Genomic DNA, 23,889 nt, shown 5'->3' with positions numbered 1-23,889 from the left:
AGGGCTGCAGCGGGGTCTTGCAGCCCAGGAGGGTCCTTGCAGCACGGAGAGTGACCATGCCTGGTCCTCTCCTTCCCAGGTATGGTGGGGCTGGAGGAGACCCACCACCCACCCTAGTGCTTCCATTGCATTGACTATGCAGGAGCTCAACACGTGGAGTGGGCTGCCCAGGACTTGGGGACAGTTGGCTACCAGGGGGGACTGCAGGTGACTCCTAATTTCTACACAGGCTTTAGGGGTTCATCAGCGGGGTGATGAGAGCGACAGCCGGGACAGGGCAGCCTTGGTGGGCACAGCCCGGGTGCAGCAAAGCGAGCACCCAAGGGCAGCAGAGCTCCGTGCAAGGCTGCTGGAGAGGGTTTGCAGCCTGGAATTGCAGCCCGGGATCCCGGTGCCTGTCAGAACCATGGTCCAGGGCAGGAGCGTGGGGCTTGTCCCCTGTGGGTGCCGGGAGGGTGCTGGCAGGGAGCCGTGCCGCCGGTGCCGGTGGGTGCCGGACCCCTCACTCCTCGCCTGGGTGCTCCCCAACTGTCCACTTGGCCTTCATGTCCCGGAAAGGAGTGATGTCCTCATAGGTGGCCATCTGCTCCACCGCCAGGCCCTGCACCAAGAAGAAGGAGGTTGAAACATGGGAGGGGGACCATGGCTTTGGCCACAGCGTATCTCCCATTGGTACGCCCAAGTGGGGACCCATCTCCAGGCTATTCCCCCAGAGATCAGGACAGCTTCTTAGAGGGGAAAAGATGGAGGTAGGTGGCTGGTTGTGCTCAGAGCTTGGGTTGGCTTCACAAGCAGCTCTTTATGGCTGATGTGCAACAAGTGCTTGGGAGGAAGATGCCCTGATGCACCCTGCGAGGGCTGGAGGTACCTAGCAGCCACCCAGCAAAGACACAACGAGCTATTTCAAGGCTCAGATTGATATTACAGGGGTGTTTCTATAATTAATGCAGCATTACCTCGTAGGTGTGGTCCTCCTCTGGGCTTTCCTTGTGTTCACCCTGTGGAGAGGAAACCCACAGATTGGGTGTCACCAGCACCCACTGGGATCCTCTGTCCCCTGTCCCCAGCCTCATCCCCCCAGGCCACGTCCCACAGCTTCCACAGGCAAATCCGTGCAGTCCTCCACCCCCCATTTTAGCTCCCCATTTCCCAGTTCAGCTAGCCCCGCTCCTGTGCAACAGCCCCAAAGCCAGTGCCTGCCTGTCCCCATCCCTGGCAGTGTCCTGCCCGGGATGCAGGACAGCTCTGTGATCACCACAGCGGTGAGGCTGGGGACATCCCCACTGCTGGAGACACCATCACTTACTCTGTCTAGGAAGAGGAGCAGGGGGACGCTGATGAAGACGACCAGCAGGATGGACTGGATGATGATGATGGCGTCTTTCAGGGTGTTCCTGCTCTGGATCTGCTGGATGTTTCTGTGACCTGGGAGCAGCAGCACAGGGAGAGCCCACAGTCCCACCTCTGTGCCAAGCTCCCGGGGAATGGGGACAAGCTCAGCATGGCCACAGGTTCGTGTGTTGGCAGAGCGGATGGATGGGATGTGGGTGACATGCCCTCTGCCGCAGAAGAGATGGGAGCATTGCAAACTGCCCCTGGGGTTGGCATCAGGGACCAGCTCTGGGATGAGACACCTTGGGCAGGACCCACCTCTAGCCAGGACCAGGAAAAATTGGATTTATCAGGGGAATACAGTCCCTGGGATGCGTTTCTGCGGGACAGATGTGCCAGGGCAAACCAGGGAAGGCTGCCCTGCTGCTTGGTGGCTGGCAATGAGCAGAGAAATCTCTGTGGGGCCACAGAGCATCTGCAGTTGTATCTGAAGGGGTCCCACCAGTATGGGAGGTGCAAAGGAGCATGAGGTGGGGTTCATACGGAGGGGGAAAGGGTGAGAGAAGGAGAAAGAGCATCTCCTGGGGTGCATGGAGCATGGGGAGCTCCCACTCACCCATGACTCTGAGCTCTGTCCCGCACAAGTGCGGCTGCTTCTTCTCTGCCGTGAGGTTCTTGCTGTCGCACACGTAGATGCCATTGTCCTCATAGGTGATCCTGAAGATGGTGAAGTTGATGAATTTGTCTTTCCTCTCGATGCTGTAGCGGGAGGTGCTGTGGCCCAGCTCGTAGAGTTCATCGCTGTCCTCCGTCATTTTGTACCACTGCATGCTGTGGGGGTCCTGGGAGTAGCAGATGAAGTGGACGGGCATGTTCCTCTTGGCTGCCACGTAGCGCGGGTGCTGCTGCACCATGGGGCACCCGCTGCCTGCCAGGGGACAAGAGTGGTCATGGCGAGCAAGGACCCAACACCCGGTGGGTGTCGGGAAAAAAGCCACTCCCACCAGACCCTCCCCCAGCATCTCCCAAGTCAAGAGCTTTCCATTTTCATGGATTACACTGCTTCCGAGCGTTCAGCTTGGTGTTCGTGAATCAACATCATCTGGGAGTAGAAATCAGAGGCTTTTGGTGATAACGTGCTCTTAATGGAAACACCAGTTTTCTGTGGGAATGGCTTCACCTGGCTGCTTTTTGGCTGCTCCCACCCCTCTCTGTGTACATCTCGTTAGTCCCAGCTCCAAAATTACAGCCCGCGCTGGCACACACCCCAGAGCCTTTGCTAGAACAGACCCATCTCCCCACCTGGCTTCTCTCACGCTTCCGCTTTTTTTTCATTTTGCTGTATTTTGTATTTTTGCCCTTGTTTTGGTCCCAGAGCTGATGAGTTTGAGGGCTCATTTGGGTTGCAGAGTTCATACTTAATACCCCGTGGGTGGGGTGCGTGCGTGAGCCCAGTGCCTGGTCCCAAGCCACATCTCACTCTTGCAACGTGCAAGATGCAGGGATGGGGGAATGTCGTGGAAGAGGTCACAGTCTAAAAATTGCCTCTGTGATGGGGAAGGGCGGTGGGTGGTGGACATTTCCAGCTCTGCAGGGGACCAGCACCTTCGTGGCATGGCCAGCGGGGATGGGAGGGACGCTGGGGACACACGCAGGGAAGAGCCCAATGGGTCTGAGCGGTTACCTGTGCTGTTGCTGGTGCTGTTATTGTCTGCTGAGATCCCACCTGAAAGACAGAAGGGCCATGAGATAGTGGCCAAGAGCCCATGTTGGACAAGCCCATGTAGGATGTCCCATGTAGGACAAGCCCATGTAGGATGTCCCATATGGGATGGCATGTACAGTGCCCACTCCGTATGGGGTGGAGTGCTTGGGAGCATCAACCAGAGCCCCACTCAGAGGACAGAGAGAAGTAGAGATTTGGGTGCAAACCCTGCTATTTCCATCCAATCTTGTGAATTTTCTCTACGCTGCTTTCTAGTTGACGCCCCAGTGAAACCTGCCTTTGCTATGAATATGTTCCCAGGCCGGCACCTCTCAGAATGCCCCAGGCATACTCACCTCACGCCTCTTCATTGACACTCTCCATTTTCTGAATCAACCAGAAACACTTTCCCTGCCGGGGCTTCCCTTGGCTTGGAGCCCAGCGATCGCCAGGGTGGGTTCTTGGACCCTGGGACCTGGGACGAGGGCTGGATGGAGCCGTGGGACCCGCCATGCAGTGCAGGAAGCAGGGTGAGGCAGGGACCCCCAGCACCCGTGGGTGCCCCTACCCTCAGCTCCGGTGCCCCTGCGCCTCGGTTCCTCTTGCTGCAGCTGGGCAGGAAGCACCAGCCCTGTTTACTGCACCGCTTCAGTGCCCACCTCTGTCTGCTCGATGAATGCTCGCCGAACCCCACTGCGGGGAAGCTGGCATGGAGGTGGGGGCTGCACCACTCCCAGCACGTTGGGGCAGCTGTCAAACTGCCCCCAAGAAGAAGAAGAAGGAGAAGGAAGGTTCAGTTCCTCAGCTTGAGTTTTGCCCTGAGCCTTGCCAGCCTGCTGCAGACCTTCCTGCCCCAAACAGCAGCCTGGCAGGGACCTCCTCGCTCCCCTCCTGTCCCAGAGTCCGTGCTGCCCTGTTCACCTCCAGCACCTACATCTCTGCAGGCAAACTTTCCCCTCTAGCCTCATTTCACTTTTTTCTGAGATGGGGAGATGCTTCTTCGAGGGAGGTTCTCCTCCCCCTCTACTCTGCCCCAGTGAGGTCCCATCTGCAGTGCTGTGCCCAGTTCTGGTCTCCCCAGTTCAAGAAAGATGAGGAGCTACTGGAGAGAGTCCAGCGGAGGGCTACGAGGATGATGAGGGGACTGGAGCATCTCTCCTACGAGGAGAGGCTGAGGGAGCTGGGCTTGTTCAGCCTGGAGAAGAGAAGGCTGCAAGGGGACCTTAGAAATGCCTCTAAATATCTGCAGGGTGGGGGTCAGGAGAATGGGGCCAAACTCTTTCCAGTGGTGCCCAGCAACAGGACAAGGGGCAACGGGCACAAACTGAAGCAGAGGAAGTTCCGTCTGAACCCGAGGAAGAACTTCTTCCCTCTGAGGGTGACGTAGCCCTGGCCCAGGCTGCCCAGGGAGGCTATGGAGTCTCCTTCTCTGGAGATATTCCAGCCCCGCCTGGCCGCGGTGCTGTGCAGCCTGCTGTGGGTGACCCTGCTTGGGCAGGGAGTTGGGCTGGGTGACCCACAGAGGTCCCTTCCAGCCCCTGCCATGCTCTGGTTCTGTGTGATTCTGTGATCCTTGTCCGGGCTGTGTGGTCCCTGACACCTGCAGTCCTGCCAGCCAGCCAGGACACGGGGCTTTGCTCTCCGTGTTTTGTTGGTATTTCTAAATGAAGACCAGGCTGGTCCCTCATCCTGAAAGCCCTCGCACCCCTCCAAGCCAAGATTTCCATTGCAGCCATGAATGGGCTGACCTTCCCCTGTCCTCCCTCAAATCCCCTGCAGGAGCCAGGATGAAACCCTGAGACCCTGAATCCGTGCTGGGCTTGGGTGGAGACCCAGCAGAAACCCTTTGAGTGCCCCTACACCTGAGGGCAGAAGTTTCCCCAGCTGAGGGTGAGATCTGCTGCAGATTTTTGTGGGTGTCCCTGCACCCAGCAAGAGAAGCTGGAGGGGGACAGGAGCTGTGTCGTTGGGTTTAGCTGCTGCTTCTCCAGGGGGATGCAAAGGGGAACAGCTCAGGGATGTTCACACAGGGCCCCCAAATCACCCCCAAAAGGCTTTTTCCTCCCATTTCCTCTCCACCTCTGGGCACTGAACCCCGCGGAGCGAAGGGACATGGCTCGGCCATGGCCTCAGCGATGTGCCGGCCCCTTCCTTAGGCCCCCAAGAGCAATAAATGGTAAAAAAACCCTCAGCCCCTTCTTTCCTGCCACCTGCAACCGCAGCCGGGCAGGCTCCGCTCTGGGCTCCCACGGAGGTCAGCTGCGGGCGAGACAGACGCGTCCCATCCCCACATCCCGACGGGGAGCAAAACCCCCAACCCAAGGCAGACGTCGAACCCCCGTGGGTCCCCCCCGGCTCTGCTGCGCCCGGGGCTGCCTTCCTGCAGGCAGCAGGGCTGAGCGCGGCCATTGCAAGGTTTAATGCATCCAAAGGCTGCGCGAAGGGACGCGCGCCGGCGCATCGCCTGGGCGCTCCTTTCACAGAATCACAGAATCACAGAATGGTAGGGGTTGGAAGGGACCTCTGTGGGTCACCCAGTCCAACCCTCCTGCCGAAGCAGGGTCACCTATAGCAAGCTGCACAGGACCCTGTCCAGGCGGGTCTTGAATATCTCCAGAGAAGGAGACTCCACAACCTCCCTGGGCAGCCTGTTCCAGGGCTCCGTCACCGTCAGAGGGAAGAAGTTCTTCCTCATGTTCAGATGGAACTTCCTGTGCCTCAGTTTGTGCCCATTGCCCCTTTCCTTGCTGGGAAATGCGAAGCCCCATGTTTGATGCCTACCTGCGAGCAGGGCCACCAGCCAGAGATTCGCCTGGAGTGCCCAGAGCCTCGCGCGGAGATCGGCCATCTCTCACTGCAAACGACAGGGACGCATCCAGCCGCCGACCCTCGCTTCTGCAAAACGTGGCGGCCGCTCCGACCGACTTGGCCTCCGTACCTAAAAACAGCAAAGCTGCCGCGACGCGAGACGGCCCCTTTCCTGCTCATGTAAATCCTCCTCGGTGGGGACTTTCCCCCCGGGGCTGGTTTTGAATGCGGCGCAGACGCTGGGGGCGGTCGGTGCCTGCGCCCTGGGCACGGTCCAGCCTCGTGTCCCCAGGCTGTGCCCATCATGGTGGCCTTCTTTGATTGAGGTGGCCATGGCTGGCGTGGGTCTGCGGCAGAGCCGGCGATGAGCCCGTCTGCAACGTGCTCGGCGATGCAAAATCTTGGGGATGTATCCAAGGATGCGACCGCCGGCACTGCCACATCCCTGGGGGGGTAAAAGGATGGGGGTCACCCCCAGGGTTGCACCCCAGCTCCGCAGCAGTGTGGGAAGGTCCCCTCCGCGTTGTCCCTGCAGGTGATGGTCAGGGGTTGACGCTGGCCCAGTTGCAAGAGTCGGAGCAGGAATGGAGTGGGAAGAGGGGATGTTTGTGGGGCTTCTCATCTCTGCTCATTGAGGGGGGCAGTGGGATCGCCCCCCCATCTCCCGTCCCCAGCATCCCAGAGAGTCCCTGCAGCCGCTCCTTCAGGGAAGGGTGAAATCTAGAAGAGGAGAGAGATGGCCAACACAAGCTGTCACCTCCCCGGGTGCCAGCCATGCCCGCTCCTCCTCCACCCCCCGTTTGCCGTGACCAAGACCCTTCTCTGTGCATCCTTTGGAGGCAACCCGTCCCGGGGGGGGAGCACAATGTGGCACCCCAAAGTGAGCTCTGTCCCCCTTTGCTCTAACACAGAAATACGGTTTCCTTCTATGCCGTGCCATCCAGCTGCTGTGCTTTGCTGGCTGTGAGCGAGCACTGAACTGTAACTCCATGTGAAAAACACCTTTGGGTACTTTTGCCAGCGTTGTTGGTCCCCAGAGCCCGGGTGTCTTTGCCTGGGGCCCCCCCAGACCTTCACATTCTGCAGGTTGAGTGGTTTTTTTGCTGGTTCTGAGCATCCGGCCGTTGCTGGGAACCGTCCCGAGCCTCCCTTCGTATGTGAGGGGACGTGAAGCAAGAAAGAGGAGCAATAAAGTTTTCCAGAGAAAGACTGGCCCCAGGAGGGAAAGAAAGATGGTGGGAGAGGTGCCTTCTCCTGGTAGAGCAGGCAGGTCGTGCCGTGCACGGTGCTGTACGTTGGGACCGTGCTGCTGAGTCCCTGCTGCAGGCACCTCTGGTCTTGCTGGAAAAGCACAACCTGGCCGTGACATCCCAGCAAGGCAGAAGGGATGGGGGATGCCCATGTGCTCTGCAGGCACTGGAGGGATTTTCATCGAGCCCTGGGGCTGGAGATGGGAGCTGTGATGAGCAAGGCAGGGATGCCAGAGGTGCCTGGGAAAGCCCCATGGGACAAAACCAGGAGCGTGGCACAAACTAAAGAGGATTTGCAGCGATGGTGGCCACATTACTGTGCTGGTTGCCTGCAGGCTCCTTGGCACCCTCAGACAGGCATGGACCTGGTCCAGAGGGGCTCGGTCTCCCCTTGAGGCTCCTTGTGTTTGCAGTGCCCAGTGGCCTGGGATGCAGGGGGACCTGATGGTCTCAGGGGAGGGTCCCGTGTCCCCGTGTTCCCTGGGCCAAGCTGGCTCCCCAGCCTGCAGAGGTGGTGGGACCATGCCTTGTGGGCAGGGCAGAGCTGCTGCCAGGCGGCTGCACCCTTCCCCAGCCCATTCCTATTCATCAGAGCTTGGGTTTCAGCGCTGTCCTTTCCCCCGCCGCAGGAGCACAGGGACGGTGGGCTGAGCCACCTCCTCCCCCCAGCCCCCCGCCTGCGTGGGTACCACGATGTTTAACTTGAATTACACCGGCCTTGGGACGAGCTGTTCCAGCCAGATCAAAAACACGGTGGTGAGGCTGTGCGTGGCCCGCAGGGACGTCAGTGGGTCCCGGAGGTGGCTCCTCCTCCAGCCACACATTGACGCAGAAACCTCCTTCGCCCACCACTGCCTTCTCCCCATGATGCTGAACTGTTCCCTGCGTGGCCGGTGGGGCGGATTTGGCCTCACAGAGCCTGGCATGGGGCAGCTCAGGGTGTCTGCACCTCCTCCAAGCCCCCCTCTCTCCTTGGCTGAACCTGAATCAGCATCTCCTATAGCTTCTGGAGTTGGGGCTCATTGCTGTGGGGCACCAAGGCCCCCAGGGGACTTGCCTACAAACGGAGCAGAAGCTCTGAGGTCTTGGCTGGGTCAGAGGTGCCAGGGGAGGTAGCCCAAGGGGTCTCTGGTGCAGGATGGGACCACCAGGTCCTGCTAAGGATGGCTGGTCCACCCAAGCCCATGCAGAAGGGCTCCCCATGTCTGCCCTGAAGCAAAGGGAGGGGGCTTTGACCCCTCCCAGGGCAGGGTAGACATTTCTCCCTCTAACACAGACCAACACATGCAGTGTTGTAATAATAGACCATTTACAGTTGTTTATTTTAAGAAACGTACAAAGAAAAGTGGCTTCAGCTCACACAAATCCTGCTCTTCGGCATTTTTTCCCATCACCGACGACACAGACGTACAAGCAGCATTGATTGTGAACCACAACCTGGGCTGGAAACCGCTGTGCCGTGGGTGCTTCCCATGCAAATGCCACTTCAAGCAGCTCAGGCTCCTGTTCCAGGGAGCATCACCCTACGCGACACGGGAACGAGAGCGGAACGCTATGGGATGAGCAGAACAACCCTGGCTCTGCCGCCTGGCCGACAGCACGTGGATGCGAGCAAGCCCAGCACCGCTCCTGGCCAGCCTGAACATGGAGCATCCGTAACGGCTCGGCACCAAAATCAGCCCAAGAAAAAATAATTATCATAATAATAATTATAATAATAAAAAAAGACAGACCTTTTGGCTTCAAGAAGCAGCCCTTGTTTTAACTGGAAGAGGTTTTGGTTCATGTTTGTTTTGATCTCTGGAGGTTTTTTTCCCTTATCAAGGCAGAAAATGGTCCAGAGATTAACTCGGGGCCTTTTGCGCATTTTTCTTGATTTACTTTCCTTTTGCCCACCTGTGTAAAGAGCAGGAAAACCCTTCCCCCCTGGGAAAACCCTCCTCTGCTGGGAGGTTCCCTGGTGAGGCCCTGCCTGGCCCCAGCAGGTTCTGCAGACGCCCCAGCATGTGCTGCTGGGTCATCTCCAGGATGCTCTGCCCGGGCATTTTGGGATTTACACCCCGGTGGGAGCATTCATGGCATTAAGGTGTCCCCCCCTGCCATCTGGCAGGGCCTGTTGCAATAGGACAAGGGGTGATGGTTTTAAAGTAAAAGAGAGGAGATTTTCACTGGATACAAGGAAAAAATTTTTTACGCTAAGGGTGGTGAAACCCTGGCAGAGGTTGCCCAGAGAGGTGGGAGATGCCCCATCCCTGGAAACATTCAAGGCCAGATTGGATGGGGCTCTGAGCACCCTGATCCAGCTGAAGATGTCCCTGCCCATGGCAGGGGGGTTGGACTGGATGGCTTCTAAGGGTCCCTTCCAACCCAAAGCATTCTGTGATTCTATGAATGCTGGGTGGCCAATGCGATTTTAGGCACCCCGTTGAAGCAGCTCATTCCAAGGACCATCCAAAGACCTGCTCCGATCCCCAGTGATGCATCTTGTTAGCACTAAGAACCCTCCAGCGGGACATTTCCACTTGCTATTGGGCTTGGAAAAGACCCTAGAATTGGTTTTGTTACGGGGATGGGGGACTCTGGCAGGAGGTTCTCCATACCCTACCTTTGTCTGTTGCTTTCCTGCCACAAAATCCGGATGAAATGGGAAAACAGAGAAGAAGCATGAATATAAATACCCTTTACATTCGTACCATAGAGACCTGAATGATTGATGATTTCAACGCATATTCAGAGACCTTTAAAACCTGATATTTAACCCTGAGAACATATCTGCAGATGCTTTGTTTTGGCTATGAAAACAAATCTTTAAGACATAATTGCACTTTCTCTGTATATAACAAAAAAAAAAATCCATAAAGCTTATTCAAATATTGAAAAGAAAGGTGCTAATTTAAGACATTGGAGATATTTGTTCACACAACCTTATCTTTTTTGTAATTATTCTTAATATTATTTCACTTGGCTCATCTTTCACTGGCTACTTGGCTGCACTCTGGAAGAATAATATACAATAAAATCTCTTGATTGTGAAATAAAATTAATAAATAATTACTTTAAGTAAAAGGACAGCCATACTTGTTTGTTAATGTCTGAAAAATGTCGTTACCATGATGAGATCATTTCAAAACTAAAATGTTTCTCTTTCACCAACAACAGTTAGACTTCACATTTAATTCTCATAAGAAAAAATATTCAACTCTTTGCAAGTGCAGTGAGCTGTAAGAAACAGGAGAAGTAAGAGATCCTGCTTTGAAAGTTAAGGTGTCTACTTGAAATGTCTGAAATTAGCTCAATGTCAAAGATCTATTGATCTGTGTATGGAAGAGCTCTTGAAAAGGAGACACAAATGAAGTATTTTGAGGCTGGGCGAGAGATGGAAACCTCTTTCTGTTATACCAACGACTCTTTCACAACGCGTTCCTTATCCTGTTCTTTTGTTTCGCCAGGAGCATCTTGAGTCTCTGAGCTGGGAATGGGTGCAAGACCAAAGGCAGGGGTCGTCTCCACATCTGTCCCACTGTTCCCGTACATCTCGTGCATTTTGGTGGCGATCAGACCTTCCTTCTCGGGTGCATCCTCTCTCAGGGCATCCTCATCCTTACTGTGCCTGTACATGTAGGATGCCTGCTTCACCGAGCGCCTCAGGAGGTACCTCCGGAAAGCCCTCTGGATTTTTGTAGCACAGACTTCCTCGTGTTTCCTCTTCAGAGTGGTGGTGATGGGTTCATAGGAAACCTTCGAGGGGTTTGCAGCCATGAACTTCTCCTCCATGGTGGCCTTCAAGGCATCCATCTCTCCTGAGTCTCCCAGCACTTCCTTAGTCAGAGCAAAGAGGATATCCAGACAGTGGATTTTGTCCCCAGCAACCATTGGTAGATCCATGGTGATTAGCTTGATCTTGTTCGGCTTGGGAATTTTGAGTGGCTCCTGTAAGGTGTCTACAAAGTCCGACAAGGTGCTGTACGCAATGAACTGGGTGGCATCTGGGTCAAACTTCTCCCAGATTTCATAAAACATTTCAAAATCGTCTTCACAGAGAGGTTCACTGCTCTCCTCTGTGGCCACATTGAAGTTCTCCAGGATGATGGCAATGTACATGTTCACCACGATGAGAAAGGAAATGATGATGTAGCTGCAGAAGAAGAAGATGCCGATGGATGGATTGCCACAGTTCCCTTTTACCGAACTGCCAGGGTTTTCCAGGTCAGGGTCGCAGTCGGGAGGGCCGCTGTTCAGGATTGGGCTGAGGAGGCCATCCCATCCCGCTGACGTGGTGATCTGGAAGAGGCAGATGATGCTGTTCCCAAAAGTTTCGAAGTTGAAGATGTCATCGATCCCCGCCTCCTTCTTTACATAGGCAAAGTTGGACATCCCAAAGATGGAGTAGATGAACATGACGAGGAAAAGCAGGAGACCAATGTTGAAGAGGGCAGGCAGGGACATCATCAGAGCAAACAGGAGAGTCCGGATCCCTTTTGCCCCTCGGATCAGCCGGAGGACACGGCCAATCCTTGCCAGCCTGATGACCCTGAAAAGGGTGGGTGATACAAAGTACTTCTCTATGATGTCCGAGAGGACGATACCTGTGAGGGGATGAAGAAGAGGTGAATTTGCTGTGCTCTACAGCCAACATGGAGAGGTCAGGTGGAGCTCTCCGCTCCATTTGCCAGGTTTGGGCAGATACAGGGAGATGAGGCCACCCCCGATGGCACACAGCTTGCTCTGCTCCTCTGGTGGCAAAGGGAACATGTTAAAAAATATCTCTGAGCACAGACCCAAAGGTTAAATGCTGACTGCTCTGTTTCAGCAGTGCAGCCACTCAGTATGGAGACAAGGGGAACCCAACACCAAGGAGGAGTGAGACAGAATCCCAGCCCTTCCCCCAGCCTGGTGGCATGGAGTGGCCTCACATCTGTCTTGTCCCAGCTTGGCCCTGCTTGAAGAGTCGATGTAAAGGGGTGGCCAATGACAGCTTGATGGCTGTGATTCAGCCAGACCATTTCCTTTCTTCATTATACAGTGGGGCCCCTGAGGAACCGGTGGAACTGGCAGGACTCACCTAAGATGGAGAGGATGACCACCACAAAGTCAAAGATGTTCCATCCAATAGTGAAGTAGTAGTAACGCAAGGCGAACATTTTGAGCACACACTCTCCAGTGAAGATGACAATGAAGACTAGGTTGATCTTGTAGAGGACAGATGTTTTGAGTTCGCTTTGATCATCCGTTTCAACCATCATGGTTATCATGTTAAGACAAATCAGAATCATGATGGTTATGTCAAACACTTGCTTGGTAACGAAGTCAAACACCATCCCTTGAAACTTGTTCTGCCGTAAGGGCCACGTGGGTGATGATGGAGAACCAGAGGTGAGTTGGGAACACAGGACAAACACACACAAAACAAAGACACAAGAGCAAGAGAAGAAGGAACTGTATTTAAAAGAGTGTAGCAAACCTCAGGGTTGTGGCTGGTACGCAGGTCTCATGGCCCCTAAAGCTGCGGGAGAAAGATACCCAGCACCTTGCAGGATTAAGCCCATCTAGTAGGACTACAGCCAAAGAGGTGTGGGGACAGGGGATGGTTTCTTCCTTATTATATCCACAGCTAATGGATCAGGGCAAGAATAAATACGTGGAAAAGGCCTCACCTGAGCAGGGCTATCAAAACCAAACCCAGGTCACAACTGTGTGGGTATTGGATGGACCAGTGCCTCTTCTAGAAGCGTTGAAAGCTGAGTTTTTTCTGAGTCTAACTCCCTTCAAGAAAGAAGCTGGGAGCTGAGCTAGGAGAAAACCCTAATCCCTGCAAAAGGGATCCCCCCCTTTGCCAGCAGACCCAGGGCTGAAGGGCAAACCCTAAGGAGGTTGCCTGCTGTAAACCTCTTCTGAAGCCCCAGCTCTTAGCAAGGTCCTGTTGGAAAAGTAGCAATGGGGAGCCAGGATTTGGCTCCTTGCCCTGGCAAATGGTCTTCCCTAAACCCTTCTCATTCACTTGGGGACAGCTGATGGCTTGAAGTGCTCCCTCCCTGCTGTGCACCAGGGTGATTAACCCAACATACCGATGGCCTTGGGATGGGCTTCTGGGGCTTCTTGGAGCCGAGCTTCTTCATGGCATTATAGTATTTCTTCTGTTCTTCTGTCATGAAGATGTCTTTACCTCCAAAGTATAAAGGGAATCATCGCTGTTAGTCTTGGGAACTCACTGCTTCCTACCAAGCATCTCTGACAATGCTCCTTCCCCCCAAGCATCTCCAGCAAAGCTCCTACTAGGCATTGCCCGTTGCACTGACTCACTGAAACCTGCTTCCTCCCTGCTTGCCCTTTTCTGCTTCCCCTACTTCACAGCACCCATGGGTGCTCACCCCAGTGCTGTGGTTTCCTCCTGCAGAGGTGAGATGCTGCCTCCCAGCCTGCTGCAGTGAGTGGGGCATGTCATGATGGGGCTCATCCTCTCCTTGCTGGCCGGATCCTGCTGGGACTGGGGCAGCATCTTGGTGTGCTTTGGAGCTTGCTTGGCACAAACAACGTGCTCCATGTCACCCACCCTCCACCCGCTCCCGGCTCCGGCAGCCCAGGGGTATCAGTCCTGTGCTGCTCTCTTGAAAGCAGAAGTTGAGTCTTTCCTCGACGCATGGAAAAATGATGAGAAAGGGTCACATGGTGGGAAAAGAAAATAAAAGTGACAGCACAGGCATACAGCTGTGCCTGCTGTGGCACAGGCGAGAAAAAAACCACAGCCTCCCTTGTCTCCTCCGTCTGCATCTGTAAGTGAAGTCCTCCATAAATGATATGGCTGGGACACAAAGTCCCATGGGGTGTTTGTCCAGTTCTCCTTGTTCACTCTGCAGGAAGCCACTGGTGGATAAAAGCCCTGGGGTCCATCTGAGCCCTGGGCACAGTGGCCCTGGTCCCCTCACCCCATGATCATGCCGGTCCCCTCTGTCTTGGGCCAGTGCCCCAGGAGGCAGCAGTGGCTGCAGAACCCAGAAAATACTTATCTTTTTCTTCTGCTGGTTGAAGTTGTCAATGATGACGCCAATGAAGAGGTTCAGGGTGAAGAAGGCGCCGAAAATGATAAAGATGACAAAGTAGATGTACATGTAGATGTTGATCTCATACTCTGGCTGCTCTTCAATCTGACCAGGAGAGATGGGAAACGTGAGACTAACCCTCTCTGGAAGGCGTGTCCCCAAGCCCCCAGACAAGGGGTCACCATATCTGGACAGAGCCGTGGGGTGGCTGCTTCAAAACCTTTGACGGCTGCTGCGCAGGTTGAGCAGTCCCTGTGGGAGTAGCCACGGGAAGGGACATCCACATGACACCGGCTGGGGGACAAGAATGCGCTGACCCCCGATCCCATGGCATGGGCTGGGGAGTAGGAAAGGATGCCCAGAGGCAGCGATATCAATGAGCAAACTTGAGTTTCTTCCCAATAGCCGGCTTTCCAAGGGCTGAAATACAGCCAAGAGGGGAAAGGAAAGTGGTTTAATTTGTGCCACACCAGCACACGGGGGTGGCACAGCCTGGCAGCCTCGGAAAACACTCCTCGTCTGAAGGGGCATCACTTCATTCTGCTCTATATTTGACTGGAGATATCCCAAGGTGTCACAACCGGCTTCCCCCATTTTGAGGAAAGCTCTTGGCAGAAGCGAGCAGATTTTCTCCCAAGCCAGCTTTACCCCAGGTGCTCAGGGAGGCAGAAGCCCAAACCATTTCCAGAGGGAGTTGGAAGCAGCTCCTCCGCTGAGCGCCGGCAGCTGCATCCGGGGCAAGCAGGGCAAGCAGCTGTTTCTGATACTAAAAAAAGGCAATGAAACCAGTAAGTTCACACCCATGGGGGTGTGCGGGGCTGAGCCCCCCAGCGGGACTCGGGCAGGTTTGCTCAGTTAGAGAAAGGGAGGCAGTCCCTCCTGCTGCGTTGGCTCATGGCAGCGTGTGGACGCATGGGCTGGCGTGGGGACACTTTCTGGGATGGATCACAGTAGAAACAGCCTCTGAATGAAACCCTTTGAATCTTTTTTTGTGTTTTTTTTGTTAAATAACCCATTTAACCCAAAGGTTAAATGCTGGCTGCTCTGTTTTAATACCCCATATATTGCTCAAGGCTAACCAGGCTCTTCCTCCAGGACGGGATAAGCTCTCCCAGCTGGAGGGGCACATGGAGGGCATCATGTCACAGCAGGGTGAAGGATGAGCCCTCCAGGTTGGAGCTGCGGAGACAGAGTAGGGTTTTTGGACCATGATGCTGAAGCCGAGAGGAGTGGGCTCGGCTCCAGCTGTGGCATGGGTGGGTTGGGACCCTGGTGTGGGGCCAGGCTGCATCTGGGATGCAGGTGACAATGACACGGGTGGCAGAAGGCACCAGAAGGGACACAACCAAGGCCGTGCACCTCAGCAGGGGGGGTGTTTTGGGAATTTCTCCAGCCTTTGGCCCATGTCCTAGCCAAAGCCATGGGATGCAGGCGGCCCCCCGGCACCGATGGGCAGAGCCAGAGGAGATGCTGTGGCCGAGGGGTCCATCTCCAGCCCATGCAGAGCTCCTCCTCGGCCCCAGGACTTTGCTCCCTGTCTGCCAGGGAGAACCAACCCAGTGGGACGAGCGATGCTTGGTGCTGGTTGTGAGACATCCCTGTTTGTCCCCTCACCTCGCGTGAGTCCACGGCAGCGTACATGATGTCCATCCAGCCTTTGAAGGTTGCCTGTGGGGACACCGGAGAAGAACAGATTCACTGGGAGGTATCTGGGGCTAGGGAGGGAGGGGAGGACCACGGGTGCGTGTCTGGGGTTTAGTTTGGGGGTTTAGCTCTGCTCAGCCTGGAGTTACAGCTTCTCTGTGGGAACAGCATGAGAGGGACCATGAGTTGAACCCGCAAGAAAAATGCCCCGATACAGAAATACTGAGATTTGCACGCACATGCTGCACACACGTGTCCACGCACGAGCTCTGTTCTGTGGCTGAGGTTACCAGGGACTTCCCAAAACTCTGCTGCAAACCAGACTGGGAAAAGAAGTGATTGACGCTTTTTCCCCCCAAACCAAAACGTATTTTCCCCGTGGCAGAGCTGTGCTGGGGCTGGCTGCTCCTCCTGCCCCCAACCTGTGCCACTTCCATAGCCCTGACTTCTGAGTCGCTGCCTCTGCTATCCGCTCGATCCCGATCCCGGTGGGGTTGGGAGGCACACCATGTCTTTTACAGTCTTTTGCTGCTGATTTGTTAAACAAAAAGCCTGAACATCTTGTTTCCTTTGTCTGATGGAACAACAAACCTGAAGAGGAAGCTGAATTTAAGGCTGGTTAATCCATTTGGGTGATGCTCTGATTCTGCAGCCACCAGTTCCCCTGGATCTGATGGGAATAACCCCAGCCCACCCAATAACAGAGCCCACACCCATATTTTTATTAAAATTGTGGTGAGCAGTTCCCCTTCTGCTTGCCTGGCTCAGCTGCGGTGAGTTCAGTGGAAGCACGGCTGCGTTCACCCATTGCCCTGCTGCAGACACATGGGCTCTTTTTCCAGTCGTCATCTTCCCCACGCAAAACTCTTTCAGCCCACAACTACAGCAGACCAAACGTTTCAGATGGGTGGGGGGAAAAGAGAGGCCTCTTCTCCTCGCTCCTGCATCCATGCTGTGCAGAGGGCTTCTTGCAGCTCCAGGCTTGGTGCTACCTACACTCATCCACAGAGTTTCCCTGGGTAGACTTGACCTTCCCCTCCTATGGAATCATAGAATGCTTTGGGTTGGAAGGGACCTTTAGAGGTCATCTAGCCCAACCGCCCTGCAGTGAGCAGGGACATCTTCAGCTAGACCAGGCTGCTCAGAGATCCATCCAACCTGGCCTTGAACGTTTCCAGGGATGGGGCCTCCACTACCTCTGTGGGCAACCCGTTCCAGTGTTTCACCACCCTCATCTTCTACCCTGTCCCTTTCCTCCTTGGCTCTGCAGGGCTTTTTTGTGTTGAATACCAATTTTGGAACTAAGAAGCAGCTGCGAGGCCCCATTGGGGCATCAGGGCAGCATCTTGCTTCAGCCCTGATGCTAATCACGCTGCCCTGCTACAGTGACACACACCCTGGAGGGATGGCAGCCGCCTTTGTTACGTACCACCTGCAGCAAGGAGAGGTATCCCAAGCCCACATTGTCGAAGTTGACCTTGACATTGACCCATCTGACCTCGTTGGTGTAGAGGAGGGCCATGCAGTCGCTCTTGTTGTTCACCACACTGATGGCAAAGAGCTCCCCTGAGGTGGTGTTGACGCATCGGTAGTACTTCCCTGCAAAGAGGTTCACCCCCATAATGCTGAATATCAGCCAGAAGATGAGGCAGACCAGCAGGACGTTCATGATGGAGGGGATGGCACCCAGCAAGGCGTTCACCACCACCTGCAATGGGAGAAAAAAACCTTCGAGGACCTGTCTAGGGAACGAGGCTAGAAGTGATGTGGACCTTCATGTCCCTGTGCCCCAGCCTTACCCTCCGCAGCAGCACTAAGTGGGCTGAAACTGGAGCATAGATACCTTAGCATCAACCCCACTGATCTGGAGGCCCCTAAAAACCAGCTGGGATGGGTCCCTAACATAGGTGACTGCTGAACGGTGCCATGTTGCATGTCCCTGTCAGAGCCAGCAGGACATGCGGAAGGTACCTACCCTCATGCCTTCAAATCTGGATAGGGCACGCAGTGGTCTCAGAGCTCTCAGTGTTCGCAGGGACTTGATGGCTCCCAGCTCGGAGTATCCCAGCCAGTTCGCTGTCAGGCTGATAAGGGAAACCTGGAAGGAGCAGCCCAAGGGATTAGCAGTGTCTCAGAAGGAAACACAACTGGACCATGTCCCTGCAGCTCCTGCCCTTCCCTTTCTCCCCAGCACTCCCTCAGGCTGGTGGTCATCATCTTGTCATAGGACATAGGGACTGGCATCGAGTCCTTGGGTCCCTGGAGAATGTCCCTGCCTCTTGGGTGTGAGGGTGGAGGTGACAGAGGATGCAGAAACACTGCAGAGGGGAAATGGCCTGCTGTGTCACAGAGCATTTGGGAGACCCAATGTCTCTTCACATCTCTACTGGGGTCTGGTAGAACAGCATGGGCTTGTTCTTGGCTTAAGCGTAAAACAGAAAGGGTTTCTGCAGACAGGGAAAGAAGTGGCCCTTCCTGTGGAGGACCATTATTTTAAGCAACGGTCTAAACCCTCATTCCACAGCCACCCCATTATCCTTTAAAATACAACTACAGGTTCATTTGCAACAGCCTGCTACAGACCCCTAATGCTCCCAAATCCCTTGGCTAGCTAGAGCTCTAGAGGTGCTCATCACATGACGCTTACATCGACGATGAGGAAATCCAGCCAGCACCACGCGTTGGTGAAGTACACCTTGAAGCCGTAGGCCACCCACTTGAGCAACATCTCAATGACGAAGACGTAGGAGAACACCTTGTCAGCATACTCCAGGATGGTGCGTATCACCTTTCGTTGTTCAATGTAGATGTCCTCAAAAGCCTGGAAGAGGCATGGAGCTACGTGACAGTCATTCTTCCATTAGACCTGCTGCACGGCTCAGTGCAGCCACATCCACACCTGCATCATGCCTGCTTTCCTAGAGCTTGGGGCAGCTCGAAAAGTTGAGACTGTAAATTCGGGTGGCTTCTACTGATCAATTTGGGGTCTAAGACTTGTTTGCAAGTCCTTGTTGGCTACGCAGAGTGGTGTTTGTCCTGAAGCAAAGCCTCACTGAAGCAAATGTCCAGCTGCATCCAATTCCCACCAGTCTGAGCACAAGGCAAAAGCCTGGACACCAACCTGCACCTTTGGTTGCCCTGGTAGTTTTGAAAATGCTCTTGGGAGTTTGGGTCACTGCTGTGTCCACGTGGCATGTAAAACACAAGCCATCGGAGGTACAGGCATCATGACCAGGTGTTGCACAGCTGCTTCAGCACAGCTTTCGATTCTGGCACCAGCTATAACCTCAGACATCCCCAGGCTGCACTTCAGAGCGTGATGCAGACACATAAAGCTTGTCTGAAAACCAGTTCAGGCCCTCTGTCCTCCTTCCCTCTCTCTTCACCCCCCAAACTTGCAGAGCAGTTGGTCTCCCCGTTAGCTCTGTGTATTTACAGGTGCAGCTGAGCTATATCCAGCTTCAGATACTCAGAGAGGATCAACAAGCTGACACACAGCTTTTTAACGAGGTTGATTTAAATGGGCACCCAGGTTCTGGGAGGGTGCACCAGTCAGTGGCTGGGAGTGCTGAACAGCAAAATAATCACCATGAGTTATTTGTAAAGCACCTCCCGACAGCCAGTTGTGGAGGCAGTGAAAGGAGGAACCGTCCACATAAAGCTAAACAGATGGTGCAGAGAGTTCAGGGATGACATCTGCTGGAGGCAGAGGCATCCCCTGGAGCCCAGGGACCACAGCCCATGATGGAGGGTCGTACAGGGAAGACTGTACCAAAGCAGCGCTCTTGGAGGGCGAGGGGAGGATATTTAGATCTCCTTGCAAGGCTGCACTTTGGGCAGACCTGAGCCAAATGAGGTTTTAAATCAAACATCTGCCCACAGCTGTGTTCTTTTGCACAGGAGACAACCGAGTGATGCTCAGAGCTTCTGGTGCTGCTGCCTGGGCCCTGCCCACGTTCCTGGGCTGCCACCAAGCCGGTGAGCTGCTGCAGAGAAAGTGGGACAGGGTGAAAAGTGGGACCTACCAGTGCCCCACTGCTGAGGAGGATCATGAAGACGATGAAGGTCTCGAACCAGTCATGCTCTACAATGCGGAAGCAGGTTTTTCTGATGTTCCACCATGTCTTCCCTCTGTCACTGGTGATGTCCACGTAGAGGCAGGGAAACCTCTTCACACAGGCTGGGGAAGGGACAAAGAGCTGTGGGTTACCTCCTGGCCAGGGCGTTTCCACCAACACAACACTGATCATGATTTTATTGTCTTTCCAAACCCTCCTAGGTGGGTTGGAGCGGGATCCTGCTGGGGTTGAGGGTGTACACACAAGAGGGGAGCCCCATGGGGACCATCTCCCTGCAGTACAGGATGATTTGAAGTTTGGGCTGAGCTGAGTGAGCCTTGGGGTTGTTGTGCTGCAAGAATTGGTTGGCAATGGCCCTTCCCCACCCACCTCCGCCTCTCCCTGGAGTTCCCTGCGCTGCTTGGTCCCTCACCTTCGGTGAAGCACTCCTCGGGCTCGTTGCTGTCCTCTGCTTGCTCTGCCACCTCCTCCTCCACTGGCAGTGGGGCCTTGTAATCCACGGTGCTGCACAGGGACGATGCGTTGTCGCTGGAGAGGGGGTTCTGCAAAGGGAGAGGGGGATTCAGGCTGGGCTGCCCTGCAGAAGGGATGCTCCCGGGCTGCGGCCGCCTCTGGCCACTCTCCAGCTCCTCTTGCCCCCATTGAGGGAGCCAGCTGGTGAGACCCCCTTGCTTGAAGGCTGCTCTGAGTCCCTTTCCATGAAAACACAGCCCAGAGTGAAGCTGTTGAGTTGTCCAAGGCTGCAAACCTTGAAGGATCCTTGATGCATGAACTTGCACAACTTTGCTTTGCATCCAGATTCAGAGGAGCAAATGGTCTCCTGACCCCACCCTTCCTCCCAGCACAGCAAGTCCGTCTCCTATCCACTTGCACCATCATCTCAGGGTGATTTTCTCAACTCCTCCTCCTTCTTTGCATGCCCCCATCTAAGAAATGCTCTGCCAAACACCCTTTGGTACAACAAGACCTGCAGAAGCCTGGGTGGCCACCATGGCACTTCTCTCAAATCCTGCTGGCTCGGCTTGTGCCGAGCTGGGCTGAGGTTCACCCGAGTTCAAAACCTCATCCCAAATGTCTCTCACCGGCTCCACTGCGTGCACAGCTCAGCTTGGCTGGCTTCCCAGACACCACTCAGCGAGGCCTGGAGGGGCTGATAACGAGGGGAAACTTTGGCAAGCCCCTGGGATTTTTTCCCTCCTTTTTTTTTTTTTTTGCTTTCTGAGAAGATCTTCTGCAGCACTTGAGGAAAAAGATCCCCAGATCTGCCTCTCCTACCCGGGAGCAGATGATCTTGGATGGGCACCTCCAGTGCAGGATGGCGTTGGCTTGCATGGGAAGGAGATAATCCTCCCCCAAGGTTGCTTGTCCTTTCGGTAGTGAATAAAATAGCTACTCCGACCTCCAACAAGCCAGGAAAGACCCCCCGTGGGTAATTTGGGGCAACGTCAGGGGCCACAGCTACATCTCTAGGAGAAGACATTGCTTTGAGGGACCCTTGCAGCCCGGTACTGTGTGCAGGGGACAGGCAGGTCATTGCCTTGAGGAGCAGGACACAGCAGTAGCATGAGCTGTCGGCTGGTGGCTCTGCAGGACCTCCGCAGGGGGAGCTGCAGGGGGACAGGAGGTTTATTGGGAGGCCTCGGCACGGAGCCAGGCAAGCTGTGACCCCGGGGAAAGACACTCGGAAACCATCTGCCTCCAGGACAAGGGACGAGGTGGAGATGAACCAGCCCAGCAGCCCTGGAGACCAGTGGAAAGGTGCCCACGATGCTCGTCAGGCTCATGTCACCCTGGAGCTCGGTGTGCTGGTGCTCAGGGCAGGTCCTGTTGGATGGGGATGGGGATAACTGTGCCGGTCACACTGTGTGGTCCCCAGACCCCATCCCTGGAGGCTCCTGCGACCGGCAGGTTTGCAGGGCAATTTCCATCACACACCTGGCACGGCACCTCCAGCCTGGCTGGGTGTTCCCACCCAAATCCAGGGCTTTCCCCATCCTCACCAGCACCGAGCATTGGCACTGGGGTGCTGTGCACCCAGACTCACCCTGTGACCCCCCAATAATATCCAGCACTTCATAATACTCCTGTGGTGCACACAGCCCAGCGCATCTCAGGAGACGTCACCCTGCCTGGCAGGATGGGGTCTGAGGCAAAAAGCCCCCAGGAAGACCCCAAGCCACAGCCCTAACTCTCTGCTCAGCCGTAGCACACCCAGCGCTGCTGTTCCTGTCACCTCACTGCTTTGCGGTGCGCAAGATAAATCAACCGTAAGATGCAAAAGTGCTCAAGGAGAGCAGCTGCACTGCCGCCGTCACCCTGCTGCTGTCGTTTCACCCTGAAAAATATCTTTGCCTCGGAAAGGAGCTGCTCTAGAAGGGGGAGAGCATTCATCAGCATTTTCTGAGCAGCCCATCTGGAGAAATCCGCCCAGTTTGCAATCGTCACCGGTGGCCCGCGTCCCTGGTGCGAGGCGGTGTGCCGGGCTCTGGCTCCATCTGGAGCTGATCGACGGGATGAGAACACGCTGAGCGAGCAGTGGTCTTCCCCGAAGACCAGCCCAGGGCTCCCACCAATTAGCAACCGATTTCTGATTACTAGGCAGTCACTTAATGTGATGACCACCGTCCCGTTCCCACCCTGCCGGTCCGGGCAGGGACCGGGTTGTTGATGCACCCTGCTGGTTTGCACCTTGGTCAGTGTTTGTCTGAGTTTAGCCACCAAAACCAGCAGTGATGATGGGATGAACTGGTGTTTAGTGGTTGAGAGATGCTGTTTGGCCCCTGCACACGCCGAGCAGCCAGGGATGGCTCTCAAAATATGGGCTCCATGCCTGGTGTTGGAGCGGGTGCCACTAGATGTCAGCTGAACACAGCCCCAAGACGCCAGAGCCATGCCGGGACTTGTCCATAATTGCACATCGAGGTTTTGCCCCATCCGCGGGAAGCACATCGTCGTGGCAGGGAGCTGAGGTCCATGGGGACTGCACAGGCCAGGCCGGATGTGTCCCCTCACGGCGGCCAGCTTGGCATTAGCATCACCTCCGTGCAGCGCAACCACACACCCAGTGTGCTGCAGCACGGCCTGGGTGTGCTGGGAGGTTTGTGCTACCGGACTGGACTTGTAGCAGGAAAAACTTGGGGAAAAGTGTCAACTCTCAGCCCTACTGCTGGCAACACTAAGGGGAATGACACCAGCAACTCCCCTCGCCCCTTCCCTTGCCCAAGGTGCTCCAGGGAGGTTTGTCCCTGCTGAGCACAGCAAGCATGGAATCCTAGAATCATAGGTTGGAAAAGACCTCTAAGATCATCAAGTCCAACTGTCACCCCAACCCCACCATGCCTGCTAAACCATGTCCAGAAGTGCCACATCCACACATTTTTTGAACCCCTCCAGGGATGGGGACTCCACCATCACCCTGGGCAGCCTGTTAACAGATTTGCCATGGGTCACAGCCAGCCACAACCTCTCCTGACATCTTCCCCCTGCAGCCCCAACTGCTGAAAACACCCTGTTTTCCCAGCTAAAACAAACAAACAAACAAACAAACAAATAGATAAATAAATAAATAGCCACAACTGTCCCCTCTTCTTGCACTATGCCCTGAGCAAAGCCAGGTCCCTGTCGCTGCGCGGAGCTGCAAGGAGCCTGCAGATGGGGAGGGAGAAGATGGCTCTGGGGTTTTGGGAGTCCTGGTTCGTTTTCCAGCCCTGCCTTGGGCTCCCTGTGCAATCACAGCCAGGCACCCAGCAGCGGTTGTGATTGCACCCAGACCACACCACTGCCTTTTGCCCCAGCACGCCGCCCCGAGCAGGACTAGCTGGGACAGAGCTCCCAGCGGCTCCTCAGCTCCTGAGCAGACACGTTTGCCATCGATAGTGATGATCAACCCCTGGGTCAGAGCTGCTCTGTGGGTCATACAAACCCCGTTTCCAGACTGATGCAGTTGCTCCTCTCCACTGCAGCATCCCTACTGCCCTGCATTTCTCCAGGACCTCAGTGAGACAACATCGCGAGCAGTAATTTCCCACCAATCA

General features: G+C 55.1%; 2 protein-coding genes across 4 annotated transcripts in view; both read right to left on the bottom strand.

The window, feature by feature from the left end:
* Positions 1–493: 493 nt before the first annotated feature.
* CD79B (CD79b molecule) lies at positions 494–5,913 on the bottom strand. The gene is made up of 6 exons (XM_075443634.1): positions 5,819–5,913; positions 3,017–3,058; positions 1,949–2,260; positions 1,307–1,425; positions 957–998; positions 494–601 (listed from the first exon to the last, which is right to left on the bottom strand). Exons 1-6 carry the CDS (start codon positions 5,883–5,885, stop codon positions 503–505), a joined length of 681 nt encoding a protein of 226 aa, XP_075299749.1. The 5' UTR covers positions 5,886–5,913; the 3' UTR covers positions 494–502.
* Positions 5,914–8,387: 2,474 nt separating this feature from the next.
* The window catches only part of SCN4A (sodium voltage-gated channel alpha subunit 4), a 45,019-nt gene continuing 29,517 nt past the window's right edge, over positions 8,388–23,889 (bottom strand). For all 3 annotated transcript variants that reach the window (XM_075443372.1, XM_075443371.1, XM_075443374.1), the window contains 10 exons: positions 20,268–20,397; positions 19,802–19,956; positions 18,424–18,597; positions 17,752–17,874; positions 17,206–17,484; positions 15,747–15,800; positions 14,100–14,237; positions 13,161–13,265; positions 12,158–12,428; positions 8,388–11,681 (listed from right to left, as the gene is read on the bottom strand). In XM_075443372.1, coding sequence (XP_075299487.1) covers positions 10,489–11,681; positions 12,158–12,428; positions 13,161–13,265; positions 14,100–14,237; positions 15,747–15,800; positions 17,206–17,484; positions 17,752–17,874; positions 18,424–18,597; positions 19,802–19,956; positions 20,268–20,397 — 2,622 coding nt within the window. In that variant the 3' untranslated portion in view covers positions 8,388–10,488. The remainder of the gene's footprint in view (positions 11,682–12,157; positions 12,429–13,160; positions 13,266–14,099; positions 14,238–15,746; positions 15,801–17,205; positions 17,485–17,751; positions 17,875–18,423; positions 18,598–19,801; positions 19,957–20,267; positions 20,398–23,889) is intronic.

Source organism: Opisthocomus hoazin, chromosome 26, assembly GCF_030867145.1.
Source record: "Opisthocomus hoazin isolate bOpiHoa1 chromosome 26, bOpiHoa1.hap1, whole genome shotgun sequence".
NCBI lineage: Eukaryota > Metazoa > Chordata > Aves > Opisthocomiformes > Opisthocomidae > Opisthocomus > Opisthocomus hoazin.
This window is presented reverse-complemented; position numbering and strand designations above follow the sequence as displayed.

Bases quoted from the DNA above. Each gene is read 5' to 3' on its own strand.
- CD79B (XM_075443634.1), bottom strand. From the start codon at position 5,885: ATGGCCGATCTCCGCGCGAGGCTCTGGGCACTCCAGGCGAATCTCTGG. The intron at 3,059-5,818 runs GTAGGCATCAAA...TCTGTCTTTCAG, and splicing joins GCTGGTGGCCCTGCTCGCAG to GTGGGATCTCAGCAGACAAT. The intron at 1,426-1,948 runs GTGAGTGGGAGC...TGCTGCTCCCAG, and splicing joins GACAGAGCTCAGAGTCATGG to GTCACAGAAACATCCAGCAG.